At 42.3% G+C, this 17919-nt stretch overlaps 1 protein-coding gene and 1 pseudogene across 2 annotated transcripts in view; both read left to right on the top strand.

Annotated features, from left to right (window-relative positions):
* The window catches only part of LOC143768290 (uncharacterized), a 457435-nt pseudogene that overhangs the window by 31082 nt on the left and 408434 nt on the right, over positions 1-17919 (top strand). The window lies entirely within an intron of this gene.
* On the top strand, positions 10614-12966 carry LOC143767124 (uncharacterized). The gene is made up of 2 exons (XM_077255147.1): positions 10614-11993; positions 12182-12966. The coding sequence occupies exons 1-2, from the start codon at positions 10614-10616 to the stop codon at positions 12830-12832; spliced, it is 2031 nt and encodes a 676-aa protein (XP_077111262.1). The 3' UTR covers positions 12833-12966.

Genomic DNA, 17919 nt, shown 5'->3' with positions numbered 1-17919 from the left:
AAAACTTCAGGATTGCCTGCATGTTCTTTCCTTATAAGTTCCATTAATCGAGGTGATGGAATTGAAGTGTTCACGGAAACGTGCGAATAAGGGATGAATGGTCTTTCCGATATAATGAAAACCGCATGGGCAAAAAACAATGAATACAACGTAATTTGTGCGGCAGGTTATAAAATCTCGGACTAAATTTACTGTTGTCAAATATTAACATCGTGCTTATTCAGTTTCTCACCATCATATAAGTAATCAGACCACTTAGAGCAAAAACTATATTTATTAGAATACAATTAGAATATAGCAAATAACTTTTATAAACTTTTCTAAACTCTTGTAAGTAAATATGCAATAAACACTGTTATGCAGTTAATAAGAAGAAATCTATAAATTTGTCCTCAGAAAAAGTATTGCCTCTGTCAGATCCTCCTTCATGGATGTCCTCAAATCTGATCTAATGATTTTGAGAGCAGAGAACAACCTCTCTACACTAACTTGGGTTGGTGGCAAAGCAGTAACCACTCGGGCAACATCTCTGACAATGTCAGGATACAGAGGAATCGCTTGTTGCACTGTTATTTTTGATGAACGGTCAAATTTCTCAATTTCTTTTAGTGCACATGAAAAATTCTGCTGAAATGTACTGGCTGTGTTCTTTGATGGGGATGACTCTTCTATGCGGGAACGCTTTGCACGGTCCTTGTGATCCAAATATTTTTCTAAATTAAAGTCTTCATCAGTTGATGAGGGTGAAGATGTGGCAGGACGACCGAATTCTTCTTGTTCCTCCTGACTGTTCTGCAACCCTTTCATCCTTACTGCTATTTCAAACAGAGCTTTTCCTTTAGTTAGCTGTTGATCATCTAGAAGAATCTGATGCATTGGGTCTACATAAACAGCTGCCAAAAGAATGTTATTTTGTAATAGTAGCTCCTTTCTCCGTTTCATTGACGTAGCAATGCCACTTGCAATTAACCCTCCTCTTTGGGACAGGCGAAACATCAGGTTCTTCCACTCCTTTAAGAAAATACCTGGAGTTAAGTCCTCTGCTTGTAATTTTTTAGTCACTGTAAATGGGTGCTCTAGCAATTTCTCCAGCTCAGTCACCTGATTCCACTGACTTTCATTTAGTGTCAGTTGAGGGTTAGCCATGTCTACAAGAAAGGATTTCAGTTCAACCAAGCGCTGAATCATTAAGTAAGTACTGCCCCATCGTGTGGCTTGATCAATAATTGCCCCTTTTCCAGCACGTCTCTTAAAAATTGAGTCAACTTTAGGGGTTCTGGCAACAGTAGCCAATTTTCTCACCTTGCCAATCAGTGCAGCAGCATGTCCTTCTTGCAGACTGTCTCTTATAGCCAGCTGTAGCGTATGCACAACACAGCGCATGTGATGAATGAAAGAACGTATTGACACAGTTTCAACAAGATCATCTAAACTATCATGTTGCTGTTCATCTGAAGCAACTTCAGTTTGCTCCTCAGTTACAATACTGTGTTCCTCTATTTCAAACATTTCTGTGTCTGTGGACCCAGAATGTTCTTCTAGCTGCTGGTCACCATCATTACTCTCATTCATTAGCTTAATAGTACTTATCATATTTGAAGCATTGTCAGTTACGACAGAAAGAACTTGCTCTTTTTTAAGTTCATAGTCTTTCAGAACCTTTTCCACCAAGACCTGGAGAAACTCACTGGTGTGATGAGCTTTGGTGTCTTTTACTGCCAATGTCTTGGTAACCATTTCATTTTTGTCACAAACAAATCGGACATTGATGGCAAAATAGTTCACTCTGTGACGTGTGCAGGCATCCATTTTAAGAAACAGAAAGCATCCCTTGAGAGTTTTTTTAAGTTCTTCCTTTTGTTTAAAAGCTTCTTCGATTACTAATTTTCTAATACTCTATCTCTCCAGAGAAACACCAAGCTTGCGGGCCATTTCCCCATTCAGACACATAAAAGCTGGTCGTGAAAATAATGAAATAGGCACACTATCCTTTACAACAAGCTCTATGATCTGTTTTCTAAATGTAACAGTAACTTTGTCACTGACAAAATATCTTGCAACTGATGGCTGCAAAGTTCTCTGCTCCTTTGTTTGGCTGGAAGAGCTGGGCACTGGTTCATTGGTTTGGATGCAGTCTTTCTCATCCACTGCTTTCAGTACTTCTGGATGAAAGCACTGTAAATGTCTCTTTAGATTAGAAGCTCTGGTAGGAGCATTTTTATCTTTGCCTGAATATGCACTGATCTTGGCTTCGTATTTGTTTTCGTCTGGATCATTTGTCATACACTGACAGACATAATGTTTTCTATCTTGAGTGATGGTGAAATGTTCAAATACAGCTGATTTAATGTGACACTTCTTTGACATTCTCAGGTTTTTAATTCTGCATTGACAATCCAAATGACAATTGTTTTTCCTAAAAACAATTGTACAAAATTATTGCCAGGTCGTACAACTGATATAGTGGTCAGTAATACTGTTATTCCTCATGTACTCACAGTTAACTGATGCAAAGTTTGTTGAAAGGATAATACTTCTTACAGTCTTCCTCTTCTGAGTAGCAGCTGTGAGATGCTTGGAAGACGCACACCTAGTAGATAATAATAATTTTTATTTATATAGCGCCAACATATTCCGCAGCGCTTTACAACAAACATCTAGTCTAGAGGGGGAGCTTTACTACTAAGAATTTGCAACACATTTTCACTTTCAGTTTCATACATTGTAAGTAGGGGGGTTGGGGTAGCATGAGGTTAACCAAGTATAAGATTAGATAAGGGCAATGGAGAACAGTGACACACAAGAAGTAAGAAATGTCTCTATCTCCAGCAGAACTGCTTATCACTGTTGTTCATAGTTTGATAGAACATATATATTTGAGTAACATTTATAAAATTCATATGAAAGTTCAATTATGAAATATTAATACATTTTTTTTAAAGCTGGAGTCGGAGTCGATACATTTCTACCGACTCCGACTCCAACCAAAACTAACTCCGACTCCACGACTCCGACTCCACAGCCCTGTGTGAAATACCTCCCGTCTGTAAATATTTGGTGGTAAGATGGAAGGAACAGAAAGAACGGTGAACTATGTTCACGTTTGACTGAGTCAATGGCTGGCATTCAATAGCAAATTAGAAAAGAGATTAATTCCTATCCAAATGGACAGTAAGCAACGTAAATGTGACTAACTTGTCAGATAAAAACACGGGCAATATTTTTACATGGAATAAAACTAAAACAGGGGCCAAAAGGAATAATAATCGTCGGCCTCGGGTGAAAAATAGGAGCCCTAAGAAGGATGATTTGATTACTGATTCGCACTCTAGCACTAATGAAGAAATGGACACCGCGGCTATCCCACAGACTTCTCGTGCTGATACTACGCCGGCCCCTTTAGGAGGAAAACCAGGAGAGGGGGCAGGAGGAGGAAGCAAGTGTCCTGGAGATAAGTAAGGACATCCCTGCTGCTTCACAGATCATTCATCTGACAGACCAGACATTGGATGCCGCTGCTGTTTCTGTCCTGTCTAAGGGTTTGGGATTTTGTTTACCTGGAGATTTTGATTTCATTGACTTTAAAATGGACATTTTTAAGGCTACTAGGAAGATGCATTTATGTAAAACTTTTGCAAATATTAATAGACTAAGTACAGCAGTTTTAGAAGGGGGAAAACCATGTTCCATAGAGCCATTGGGCTTTATGGTCACTGGTTTAGAAGGAGAACCTTTTAGTGCGATTGCAAATGATGCTGCACTTTTGTCACATCAATTCAGAATATAAAACCAGCAGAAAGTCCGTTTACAGGTGGCACAAAATCAACAGTATGCCCCCAATTTCCCCAGGTAATGCCATTGATTTATTTGCAGATTCAATTATTAGAGATGTTGAGTCCCTTATTTATCCAAAAATGCCTTCAAATCTCAATAATAAAGAGAAAAAGGCTCTAAAAATGATTAGAGATTGGAAGGACACCATTGTAAGAAGAGCCGGTAAGGGGGAGTATCTAGAGAGTTCTATGTGTGAGGCAATGAGACAGCTGTCAGATGAAATTATATATCAAATGTTACCAAGTGATCCCACTAATAAATATAAAAACCATCTGCGATCTCTGCTCAGAAGACAGGTTGAAAAAGGTGTCACTTCGTACCTAAAATCCATAAATCCTCTTCACACCCTCCCGGGCGGCCGATCGTCGCAGGGATAGGACCTCTGACAGAACCATTGTCTACATATCTTGATTGGCTGCTGCGCACTTTTCTAAAATCTATACCCTCGTATAGAAAAGACTCAGGTGAATGTTTAGTGGCCTTAAAAGGCTTTACATGGCAGGAAGGTTCCTCATTAACCTCCATCGATGTAGAAAGTCGTTATACTAGAATACCGCAATCAGAAGCTCTATCTAGTACCGACAATGGAGAGGACTTTGTCGATTTTATTTGTGAGGGATTAAAATTTGTTTTGGGGCACAATGCCTTTAAATTTATGGATGCGTAGTACCTGTAGCAAGTGGGTACCGCAATGGTACCACCATTGCATGTACATTCGCAAACCTGTATCTTGCAATTTTTGAAGAAAAATTTATTTATTCCACAAAAAATAGTTTTTTCAAGCAAACTAAACTTCTGAGATGTGTGGACGATATATTCATAGTGTGGGACGGGTCTCAGGAATCGTTCCATCAGTTTGTAGATCACTTATATGAATATGAGTCTCACGGCCAAATTTGGGGGCAATACTCTTGATTTCCTGGATGTACAATTGCATATTGTTAATGGCTCTCTATGAACAGATGTATTTTTCGGACTATAAGACGCACCGACCATAAGACGCACCCCAAATATGGGGTGAAAAAAGCAGAAAAAAAGATTTTTATAAGATGGGGGCTCCGTCTTATTTCTGAATTTTTAGGTTTCCTACCTGAGGGCTGGCGGTAGCAGAGCATGGTCACAGGAGGCATAGTGGCAGCAGAGGTGTGGTGATGCTGAGGTGCGGTGGGCGGTACAGCGTGCACCTGAGCAGGGTCCCTTCCTGCTTAGGTGGGTGACGCTGTGTCCTGGTGTCCACGGGGGGGCTTGCGGCAGTGGTGTGGTCCCTCCTAAGGTGAGGTGACGCCGTGGCCCGGTATCCAAGGCGAGCAGCAGAGCTGGGTTAATCACCGGTTTGTCGGTGGTGGCGGCCATCTTCCTGAGGCCGCGCATGCGCAGATTGAGTACTCTGCTTCCCGGGGCTTCAGGAAAATGGCCGTTTGAAGCAGCGTGTGCGCAGATGGGGATCGCGGCGGCCATTTTCCTGAAGCCGAGATCTCAATCTGGAAACTCGCTTAAGAAAAATGGCCACGGCAATCTCAATCTGCACACACGTGGCCACCAGCGGCCATTTTCCTGAAGCCCCAGGAAGCAGAGAACTCAATCTGCGCACACGCGGCCTCAGGAACATGGCCGAAGCCACCGAGAAAGCCGTGATTCACCCGGCGCTGCTGCTTGACTCGGATACCGGGCCGCGGCGTCACCTCACCTGTGGAAGGGACCCTGCTCACCCCATACCGCCCACAGCACCTCAGCATCCCTGCATCTCAGCCACCGCCACACCACTGCCGCAACCAACCGGTAAGCCTGCGTTTGAACTATAAGACGCACCCCCCATTTTCCTCACACTTTTTTTGGGGGAAAAATGCGTCTAATAGTCTGAAAAATATGGTATATGGCAAACCATCTTCCACCAATTCTCTTCTGCACTTTGACAGGGCTCACCTGCTGTTTTTGAAAAAATCCCTACCTTACAGCCAGTTTCTACGGCTGAAAAGGATTAATAATGACCCCATCGGGTTTAAGGAACAATGTGTGGACCTCTATAAATGTTTTTCCGACAGGGGCTACCCCAAATCTGTTCTTGATATCGCATTAACCCCTTCATGACCTTGGGATTTTCCGTTTTTCCGTGTTCGTTTTTCACTCCCCTCCTTCCCAGAGCCATATCTTTTTTATTCTTCCATCAATATGGCCATATGAGGGCTTATTTTTTGCAGAACGAGTTGTACTTTTGAACAACATCATTGGTTTTAGCATGTCGTGTACTAGAAAATGGGAAAAAAATTCCAAGTGCGGTGAAATTGCAAAAAAGTGCAGTCCCACACTTGTTTTTTGTTTGGCTGTTTTGCTAAGTTCACTAAATGCTAAAACTGACCTTCCATTATGATTCTTCAGGTCATTACGAGTTCATAGACATCTAACATGACTAGGTTATTTTTTATGTAAGTGGTGAAAAAAAATTCCAAACTTTGCTAAAAAAAATTGCACCATTTTCCGATACCCGTAGCGTCTCCATTTTTCATGATCTGGGGTCTGTTGAGGGCTTATTTTTTGCGTGCTGAGCTGGCATTTTTAATGATACCATTTTGGTGCAGATACATTCTTTTGATCGCCCGTTATTGCATTTTAATGCAATGTCGCGGCGACCAAAGAAACATAATTCTGGCGTTTCCAATTTTTTTTCTCTCTATGCTGTTTAGCGATCAGGTTAATGCTTGTTTTTTATTGATAGATCGGGTGATTCTGAACGCGGCGATACCAAATATGTGTAGGTTTGATTTTTTTTATTGATTTATCTTGAATGGGGCGAAAGGACCGTGATTTAAACTTTTATATTTTTTTTTAGTTTTTTCACATTTTTTTTTTTTTTACTTTTGCCATGCTTCAATAGCCTCCATAGGAGGCTGGAAGCTGGCACAACGTGATCGGCTCTGCGACATAGCAGCGATCATCAGATCGCCGCTATGCAGCAGAAATGCAGGTGTGCTATGAGCGCCGACCACAGGGTGGTGCTCACAGCTACCGGAAAAAGGTAACCATAGAGGTCTCAAGGACCTCTATGGTTACTATACAGAAGCATCGCTGACCCCCGATCATGTGACGGGGGTCGGTGATGCGCTCATTTCCGGCCGCCTGGCCGGAAGCACCGGTTAAATGCCGCTGTCAGCGTTTGACAGTGGCATTTAACTCGTTAATAGGCGCGGGTGGATCCCAATTCTGCCCGCGCGTATTGTGGGCACATGTCAGCTGTTCAAAACAGCTGACATGTCCCGGCTTTGATGCGGGCTCACCGCCGGACCCAGAATCAAAGCCGGGGGTTCTGACCTCAGACGTACTATCCCGTCCAAGGTCAGAAAGGGGTTAAAGAGGGTTGAGGAAAGTCCTTCTGTTTCATATGAAAAGCGCTGGGTACAACAGAATAAAAAGGAAAAAAGATTAATTTTAATTTTAGATTTGGTCCTATGGACAGTCAGATTAGATCTGCGATTAACAGGAACTGGCATCTACTAGAGGGAGAAAAAGAAATTGCGGATATAATGTCCAGGGGTCCACTGGTTACATACCGGAGGGCAAAAATTATAAAAGGTATTCTAGTTCAGAATCGTGTTAAAATTGAGTCTAATAACTGGCTGCAAAAACAATGCCTGTAGGCAATCATAGATGCGGAAATAGTTCTTTCTGTTCCTTCCATCTTACCACCAAATATTTACAGACGGGAGATATTTCACACAAAGTCCAAGACTTTATAACCTGCCGCACAAATTACGTTGTATTCGATGTTTTCTGCCCATGCAGTTTTCATCATATCAGAAAGACCATTCGTCCCTTATTCGTACGTTTCCGTGAGCACTTTCATTCCATCACGTCAGGTAAAGGGGTCCCTCGATTAATGGAACTTATAAGGAAAGAACATGCAGGCAATATTGGAAGTATTGCGGTTTGCAGGGATTGAAACGGTTAAAACGCCGGCACAAGGAGGTGACCTCAATAAATTATTATTAAGAAAGGAGGCTGGATGGATTATTCAGACCGTGCTCAAGGCCCATCAGGTTTCAGTGACAAACTCCACATGGCTGTGGTTTTGTGATTTGCTTATATTCTTGTTTTTAATGGTATTTTGTACTGCATTTTTTTCTTTGCTTTTCACTTGTTCACAATTAATGAGATACTTTCACCGGATGTTTAGTGGGGTGGGACAAGGGTAATGGCTGCTTATAAATATTCTGTGAGCTCTGCCCTACATATGACCTGTTGAAGCGCAATGTAATTGCGGGATCGGGAAGGAATTTTGTGGGGTCGGGAAGGAATTTTTTTTCCCCATGGTGGAGCTTACTCTTACCACATGGGTTTTTTTTGCCTTCCCCTGGATCAACATGTTAGGGCATGTTAGACTATGGGTTGAACTAGATGGACTTAAAGTCTTCCTTCAACCTTAATAACTATGTAACTATGTAAGCGCGAAACGATCGTCGTCTGTATTTGCTCCATCGTTTTATCCGCCTGCTGTTGGTATGATGATGCCACAATAAAGGATTTTGTTGCACAGGACGTTATGTGCCTATCCGCTTTCTTCTACATGGACATCCAGAATCTTTTTCTTTGGAAGTGGCACCCGTAACCCCTGTGTGTGTGCAGCGTCATTAACCCGAGGTCATACAGCTTCGTCCTGCTTCTCTCCTATGGTATGCGACCCCATTTTGAAAATGACACCCCTCTGGGAAATCCTCTATGGATATAGTGACCATTTTCACTACACGGATGATTTCCAGAAACATGTAGTGGAAGTTTTAGAGCAAAAATTGCAAAAATTTCATTGTAGTGCCCAATATATTGTGCCCAGCTTGTGTCTCTGGAGACATCCCCCCGCCTACCCCCGGAAATTGTTAAGTCAGCTCTACTCAAATGTGTCTGTCACTAAATAAACCAAATGCTTGACTGTCAAAACAGTGTAAAAACGTGGTTCTGTGTGGAAGATTGTAAATCAGCCATGGAGGCATAAGGCTGCAATGATGGGCATTGTGGGCAATAATAGCGGGTATCATGCCTCATTCCTCTCTTGGAACATACACGACATCTTCTCTGGGGGATCTTTCTTGTTTCAGTTGCTGGAATGAGTGCAATAAAACGTCGCTCAGTGAGTCTTCTGACATCTTCAGATTCTAAAGGATTGGCGGTGACATTTTCAAAAACAAGAATTTCAATGACCTTTTCCTGATAACCAAGGAAAGTATCTGCATTTCCGGCTTTTTTGTATGACACAAAAGAATTATATGTGGCCACCTGAAACAAATAAATGACTAACATTTTATACCAGATATATGATTTCTTGATACCTGGTATGGCTGTAGAACCTGGTCTGCAAGGTCCACACCCCCCATATATTTGTTGTAGTCAATGACAGACACAGGTTTTGGAGTAGTGCATCCCTGTTGGTCTGCAGTGGCCCTTGTGGCATCTGTGTGGATCGAGCTCAGGATAAAATATCTTTTTTATCCTTAAGGGTACTGTCACACAGTGGCACTTTGATCGACGGTACGATCCGTGACGTTCCAGCGATATCCATACGATATCGCTGTGTCTGACACGCAGCAGCGATCAGGGACCCTGCTGAGAATCGTACGTCGTAGCAGATCGTTTGGAACTTTCTTTCGTCGCTGGATCTCCCGCTGTCATCGCTGGATCGTTGTGTGTGACAGCGATCCAGCGATGCGTTCGCTTGTAACCAGGGTAAACATCGGGTTACTAAGCGCAGGGCCGTAAAAGTAAAAAAAACCAAACAGTACATACTCACATTCCGGTGTCTGTCCCCCGGCGTTCTGCTTCTCTGCACTGTGAGCGCCGGCCAGCCGGAAAGCGAGCACAGCGGTGACGTCACCGCTGTGCTTTCCGGCTGGCGCAGACAGTGCGGAGAAGCAGAACGCCGGGGGACAGACACCGGAATGTAAGTATGTATTGTTTGTTTTTTTTTACTTTTACGCTGGTAACCACGGTAAACATCGGGTTACTAAGCGCGGCCCTGCGCTTAGTAACCCGATGTTTACCCTGGTTACCCGGGGACCTCGGCATCGTTGGTCGCTGGAGAGCTGACTGTGTGACAGCTCCCCAGCGACCACACAACCACTTACCAACGATCACGGCCAGGTCGTATCGCAGGTCGTGATCGTTGGTAAATCGTATAGTGTGACAGTACCCTAAGGGCAAGCATCTCTCCATTGTGTAAAGCCCCTGACTGCCCCTTTCGGAACTTTTCATTAACCAATGCTTGTGGAAACCCCTGACTGTTTTTGCGAATGATCCCACAAGCCCCCATGTTATGTTCAACCAGACTTTTAAATAAGGGTATGCTGGTGTAGTAGTTGTCAAGATACAGATTGTAGCCTTTATGTAATAATGGAGTTATCAGCTCCCAAACAATTTTTCCACATGTCCCCAGATAAGTAGGGCATCCTGGTGTGTTTATTTGGCTATCTTTCCCCTCATAAATGCTAAAAGCTGATGTGTATCCGGTTGAACTCTCGCACATTTTATAGAGCTTTATTCCGAACCTTGCCCTCTTAGAAGGAATAAATTGCTTGAGGTGCAGTCTTCCTTTGAATTTTACAAGGGACTCAGCAATTTATGAAAGTGAATATTTCAGCGTTATTAGGGATCAAAAACATTTTACCTGAATAGGCCCAGGGAGGGTTACAGATTCCCTTTAAGAACTTTTCTGTCAAGTCTTCGATGATGGGTCTGATTTTGAATAGTCTGTCATGTTCTGGGGCATCTCTGGGCAGGCATTGACTATTTTCGTGAAAATGCCAAAATCTCATGAGCATTTCATAACGGGTCCTAGGAAGAACGCCAGGAAACATTGGAGTGGCTTGAACAGGGCGGCTGGACCAATAGGACCGAATACTCGTTTTTTTTTAACAAGCCCCAAAGCGAATGTACATCAGAGAACTCACACAGGGGAGAAGCCTTTTTTCTGTTCAGAATGTGGGAAATGTTTTAAGCAGAAATCACATCTTCTTTCACATGAGAGAACTCACACAACAGAGAAGCCATATTCATGTTCAGAATGTGGGAAATGTTTTAAATGGAAAATAAATCGTGATAGGCATCAAAGAACCCACAAAGGGGAGAAGCCTTTTTCCTGTTCAGAGTGCGGGAAATGTTTTAACAAGAAATGGTATCTTGTTGCTCACCAGAGAACTCACACAGGGGAGAAGCCTTTGTCATGTTCAGAATGTGGAAAATGTTTTACTATCAAAGGGAATCTTGTTACACATGAGAGAATTCACACAGCAGAGAAGCCATATGCATGTTCAGAATGTGGGAAATGTTTTATCCAGAAATCAGCTCTTCTTAGTCACCAGAGAATTCACACAGGGGAGAATCCTTTTTCCTGTTCAGAATGTGGGAAATGTTTTAACCAGAAATCAAATCTTGTTTCACATGAGAGAACTCACACAGCAGAGAAGCCATATTCATGTTCAGAATGTGGGAAATGTTTTAACCAGAAAGGGAATCTTGTTATTCACCAGAGAACTCACACAGGGAAGAATCCTTTTTCCTGTTCAGAATGTGGGAAATGTTTTAAGCAAAAAGGGAATCTTGTTTGTCACCAGAGAACTCACACAGGGAAGAATCCTTTTTCCTGTTCAGAATGTGGGAAATATTTTAAACAGAAAGGGAATCTTGTTAGTCACCAGAGAACTTACACAGGGAAGAATCCTTTTTCCTGTTCAGAATGTGGGAAATGTTTTAAGCAGAAAGGGAATCTTGTTCGTCACCAGAGAACTCACACAGGGAAGAAGCCTTTTTCCTGTTCAGAATGTGGGAAATGTTTTAACCAGAAATCAAATCTTGTTTCACATGAGAGAACTCACACAGCAGAGAAGCCATATTCATGTTCAGAATGTGGGAAATTTTTTAACCAGAAAGGGAATCTTGTTATTCACCAGAGAACTCACACAGGGAAGAATCCTTTTTCCTGTTCAGAATGTGGGAAATGTTTTAAACAGAAAGGGAATCTTGTTAGTCACCAGAGAACTCACACAGGGAAGAAGCCTTTTTCCTGTTCAGAATGTGGGAAATGTTTTAAACAGAAAGGGAATCTTGTTAGTCACCATAGAACTCACATAGGGAAGAAGCCTTTTTCCTGTTCAGAATGTGGGAAATGTTTTAACCATATAGCACTTCTTGGTAGACATCAGAGCAGTCACACAGGGGAGAAGCCTTTTTCATTTTCTTAATGTAGGAAATATTTTACTTGGAAATATACTGTTAATAAACATCAGAGACGTCACACAGAGGAGAAGCCTTTATGTTCATAATGTTGGAATAGTTTTAACCAAAATTGAATTTTGGAAACATTTTTAAGCATAAAGAGAATCTTGTTGTACATCAGAGAACTCACACAGGGGAGAAGCCTTTTTTCTGTTCAGAATGTGGGAAATGTTTTAAGCAGAAATCACATCTTCTTTCACATGAGAGAACTCACACAACAGAGAAGCCATATTCATGTTCAGAATGTGGGAAATGTTTTAAATGGAAAATAAATCGTGATAGACATCAAAGAACCCACAAAGGGGAGAAGCCTTTTTCCTGTTCAGAGTGCGAGAAATGTTTTAACAAAAAATGGTATCTTGTTGCTCACCAGAGAACTCACACAGGGGAGAAGCCTTTGTCATGTTCAGAATGTGGAAAATGTTTTACTATCAAAGGGAATATTGTTACACATGAGAGAACTCACACAGCAGAGAAGCCATATGCATGTTCAGAATGTGGGAAATGTTTTATTCAGAAATCAGATCTTCTTAGTCACCAGAGAATTCACACAGGGGATAATCCTTTTTCCTGTTCAGAAGTGGGAAATGTTTTAACCAGAAATCAAATCTTGTTTCACATGAGAGAACTCACACAGCAGAGAAGCCATATTCATGTTCAGAATGTGGGAAATTTTTTAACCAGAAAGGGAATCTTGTTATTCACCAGAGAACTCACACAGGGAAGAATCCTTTTTCCTGTTTAGAATGTGGGAAATGTTTTAAGCAGAAAGGGAATCTTGTTTGTCACCAGAGAACTCACACAGGGAAGAAGCCTTTTTCCTTTTCAGAATGTGGGAAATGTTTTAAACAGAAAGGGAATCTTGTTAGTCACCAGAGAACTCACACAGGGAAGAAGCCTTTTTCCTGTTCAGAATGTGGGAAATGTTTTAACCATATAGCACTTCTTGGTAGACATCAGAGCAGTCACACAGGGGAGAAGCCTTTTTCATTTTCTTAATGTAGGAAATATTTTACTTGGAAATATACTGTTAATAAACATCAGAGACATCACACAGAGGAGAAGCCTTTATGTTCATAATGTTGGAATAGTTTTAACCAAAATTGAATTTTCTGAAATGGGTTGTCTCTTGTCAGTCCTCATGTTTGCTGACAAAAGGATAAAACAAACTTTATTCATTCCAAATGTACAACTATACCCAAAATTCACCCCCTGAAGGTTAGTCAGTAGGTGACTAATAGAAAAAACATGTACCCCACAGTTCAGTATATAGGGTGAGGTGACGTATACACACTCACTCTCCAAGCCTCTCATTTCTACGGGTGTCATCGTCCTCACCAAAGGCTACTCATCAGGAGATTATTTAACGTTGACCTATATTCAAGCGAGACTAGACAAAAAAAACCCTAAAATCATGTATCATGTTATCCGAAACAGTCAGAAAACCAGCCACATATTGGCAGATCCCAGACCTCAAACTATATACTTCGTAAGTTTATAAGCCACTCCAGTGTCAGGAATAGATAGTATGTGACAACACAGTATAATTCTTGTGTTTTCCTCCTATAGGGACTGTCCTAGTTTGGTATTGTAACAGCTGTTAATTAGTAGTGCAAGTAATATCAAGTACAAAGGATCAGAGTTATCTTTTCCAATAAATACTTGACCAATCAGGCAACACTATAATTTAAAGCATGTCCAAGAACAAAAAATACTAAAACTTAACATTTACTCAATACTTTAAAATAGGCCAATGTATACTTAGGACAAACCTACAACCAACAATTAAATATGAGTGCTCATGATTAGCAGTGCTCAAGTGAAAAATGGTTCAATCTCACCGGTATAGGTTCTTATTCATGTCCTCCACAGCCTGTTTATTGCAATGGGGGAACAGGATACGGGGGGAGAAAGAGAGGGGGATTTAAAGAGTAAAGATAGGGTAGTCTTTTTCTCCCTGTCGTGCCCCTGTCCTGTTATACTCCTGCCCTGACAAGGGCAGTACCCAAGTGTGGACCTGCTTGTAAATTGCCCAGGGAAGATGTAGTCTCCCTAATGTAGCCTCCCAACGCATTTCCTCCCCTGTCAAGGGAATTCATCAGGGGAAAAGAAGGGTGAAAAAAAAGCCAAAAAGTTGCTTGCAGTGGAAAGTCAGACTCGGCTGCACTAACTGGTGGTGTGAGTGCCTCTATACAGTGATGAATGAGACCACAAACTACTGATGAACTTACGAAGTACACTCACTGGCCACTTTATTAGGTACACCTGTCCAACTTCTTGTTAACACTTAATTTCTAATCAGCCAATCACATGGCGGCAACTCAGTGCATTTAGGCATGTAGACATGGTCAAGACAATCTCCTGCAGTTCAAACCGAGCATCAGTATGGGGAAGAAAGGTGATTTGAGTGCCTTTGAACGTGGCATGGTTGTTGGTGCCAGAAGGGCTGGTCTGAGTATTTCAGAAACTGCTGATCTACTGGGATTTTCACGCACAACCATCTCTAGGGTTTACAGAGAATGGTCCGAAAAAGAAAAAAAATCCAGTGAGCGGCAGTTCTGTGGGCAGAAATGCCTTGTTGATGCCAGAGGTCAGAGGAGAATGGGCAGACTGGTTCGAGCTGATAGAAAGGCAACAGTGACTCAAATCGCCACCCGTTACAACCAAGGTAGGCCTAAGAGCATCTCTGAACGCACAGTGCGTCGAACTTTGAGGCAGATGGGCTACAGTAGCAGAAGACCACACCGGGTACCACTCCTTTCAGCTAAGAACAGGAAACTGAGGCTACAATTTGTACAAGCTCATCGAAATTGGACAGTAGAAGATTGGAAAAACGTTGCTTGGTCTGATGAGTCTCGATTTCTGCTGCGACATTCGGATGGTAGGGTCAGAATTTGGCGTAAACAACATGAAAGCATGGATCCATCCTGCCTTGTATGGAGCATCTTTGGGATGTGCAGCCGACAAATCTGCGGCAACTGTGTGATGCCATCATGTCAATATGGACCAAAATCTCTGAGGAATGCTTCCAGCACCTTGTTGAATCTATGCCACGAAGAATTGAGGCAGTTCTGAAGGCAAAAGGGGTCCAACCCGTTACTAGCATGGTGTACCTAATAAAGTGGCCGGTGAGTGTATATAGCTTGTGGTCTGGGATCTGCCAATATGTGGCTAGTTTTCTGACTGTTTCGGTTAACATGATACGTGATTTTAGGGTTTTCTTCGTCTAGTCCCACTTGAATATAGTTCAGTATTAAATACTCTCCTGATTAATGAATCCAATGAAAATTCATTTCTCTTAAGTAGCGGCACACGTGACCGCCGGCAGCAGCAGGAAGCCGGTGGCTGACACTGCGCACTACTGAAGAGCAATGAATACTCACTGCTCTCTGTGCGCACAGTCCCAGCGAGTATTCCGGCAGCTGTGCTCTGCTTGTGACGTCCCTGCCATGTGCTGCTTGCAAGCATAAAGCAGCTGCTGGCATCGGAGCAGGATGCTGTGAGGGAGCGGCAGGTAGGTAAATGTTTTTTTCTTTTTATGTTTTCTAATGGAGCCATGCATACTAGGATGGGTATGGGGCCAATCATACCAGAATAGGGATGGGGGCCATGCATACTAGTATAGGGATGAGGGCAATCATTCCTGCCAGGGTAGGGATGAGGGATCCATGCATACCAGGGTAGGGATGAGGGGGCCATGTGTATCAGGATGGGGTGAGGGGACCATATACTCGTATAGGGGATATTAAGTACATAATTGACCACATTTTTTTCTTCAATTTCTTCTCCTAATTTCCTACTCTAAAACATAGGTGCATCTTAGAATCCAAAAAATAGGGTAAATATACAGTATATCTTTTTCTTAGTGAACTCAATCCTCGTGTTTGGCCTCATTAAAATACAAACACTCATACTCGGCTGGTGGCCGGCTCTACTTCAGCGGTGTCGAGACTCACTGTCCCGGGGCTTATGTGAGGTTGTTACATCACACGAGCCCTGCACCCGATCAGCGGTAGCTTCACTGTTCCTTCCTTCGGACGTATTGAACATGAACAGGAAGCCAGGGCCACGGCTGCTCTCTGACTGCCTTATGATGCTTGATTTGTCTGAAGGTGGAGACAGTGACGTAAGCGCTGATTGGGCACCGAGCTCACATGACGTAAAAACCTCAAAAGAGCCCCAAGAACACAAGCGCCAACACCACTGAAACGGTGCCACCATGGGAGGTTTGTATGAGGATTTTTATTTTAACAGGACCAAACATGAGGAAGGGAAGAATAATAGAATGTTATCTGTATGTTGGCTCTCAAATTTAAGTGTTGATTTCTGGTTGGTCAAGAAAACAGACTTTTGTTTGTGTAAGCCTGGAATATTGACTTTTATTGTGCTCTTATCCTTGATCACTAGTGATGTTTGCTGATATGCTAATTAAGCATTGTGTTATGGAGCCAGTTTGTTGACTTCTAAAGCAGAGAGGATATAACTATGCAAATAGTTTAAATGATCAAGTAATGCTACTTGATCTCGTCTCCATTCTTACCTGTTATGTAAATAGTGAATGAGGAACAATTGTTAAGTCTAATAATAGGTTACATGCCTCTGTATAGAGACTGAGAAACAACCAGAGAGATTCTGCCAAGACATCCATACATCTCAAAAGGACGAGAGAGAGGACAGCAGCCATTTTACATCATGGCTCCATTACGAGGGACATGGATCTATCATTCTATAGGAAACAACCTAGGAGTTTTCAGCTTTGGTTGGAAGAATACAGATCTGCTCCATTGGATACGTTTGGAGAAGCCAGGTTGTGATCCTCAGATCAACTGGCCTTGTACCTTGTATGGACTCTATGGACTGTCATCTTCCTACGCTTGTCATTACCTCCTCTCTGTGTGTGTGCCACAGGTGAGGTAGCGACCCTGGAAGATCTGTAGTGTCAGCTGCTATTATCCCAGCGAGTCAGCGGAAGGGCAAGACTCTGTAATGTGCACCATCTTGTGAATTTTGCTGGGACTGTTCTATGTGTTATCTGCCTATTTTGTGGCTCAATAAAGCATTGCTGCACTGTTTTACCCTCACCCTGTGTTGCCTGAGTAGCATTTTGCCCATATTAAAAGGAGAGTGGGAGTTCGGCGGGACAATTCCTGATCCATGCGTTTTCGGCTAGCGGGTGACACTCATAGCAATTCGGCAGTGACAACCATAGACTTCTGCTGGAGAACTCTGGTTGTCATATCAGCCCATCAGTGACCCACAATCATGTGACGGGGTCACTGGGTGGATTTCTGGTGCGCTTGCTGACATGTGCCAGGAAAGATGTGGGCTCAGCGCTGGAGCTCACATCAAAGGGCGGGAGTCCGACATCGGCATACATTTACACCTGATGTCGGAAAGGGGTTAAATGGGATTGTTAAAAGAGACAGAAGAGGTAATCAATCATTTTTGCATGCAAATAATTACAAAAATTCAGAGCTTATAATGTTAAATAGTATATTGTTAACACAAGAAAATATCATTTGTCTAGATATAAAAATTCAGGCAAATGCAGCTCCATCTAGTAGCTATGTGTAAAAGTGCCATCATACAGTAAAATGTATCCTAAGAGAGTTTCACTATCAAGGTTGAAATGAGATTAAAGGGAAGGTGCCTTGATTTTTGATAATTTATTGTAACAATGAAAATTATCCAAAAAGATGTTTTCACCTAAGCTTGACTCTGTTATGTTTTTTTTTATTACTGTTTTAATGCAGCCACTGGGGGCTGCCATTTTACCTTACAGGTCTGTAATGGCTGCTGAACAACACTTTCCATGTTCAAATATGGCAGTCC

This window comes from Ranitomeya variabilis, chromosome 4 (assembly GCF_051348905.1).
Source record: "Ranitomeya variabilis isolate aRanVar5 chromosome 4, aRanVar5.hap1, whole genome shotgun sequence".
Taxonomy (NCBI): domain Eukaryota; kingdom Metazoa; phylum Chordata; class Amphibia; order Anura; family Dendrobatidae; genus Ranitomeya; species Ranitomeya variabilis.
This window is presented reverse-complemented; position numbering and strand designations above follow the sequence as displayed.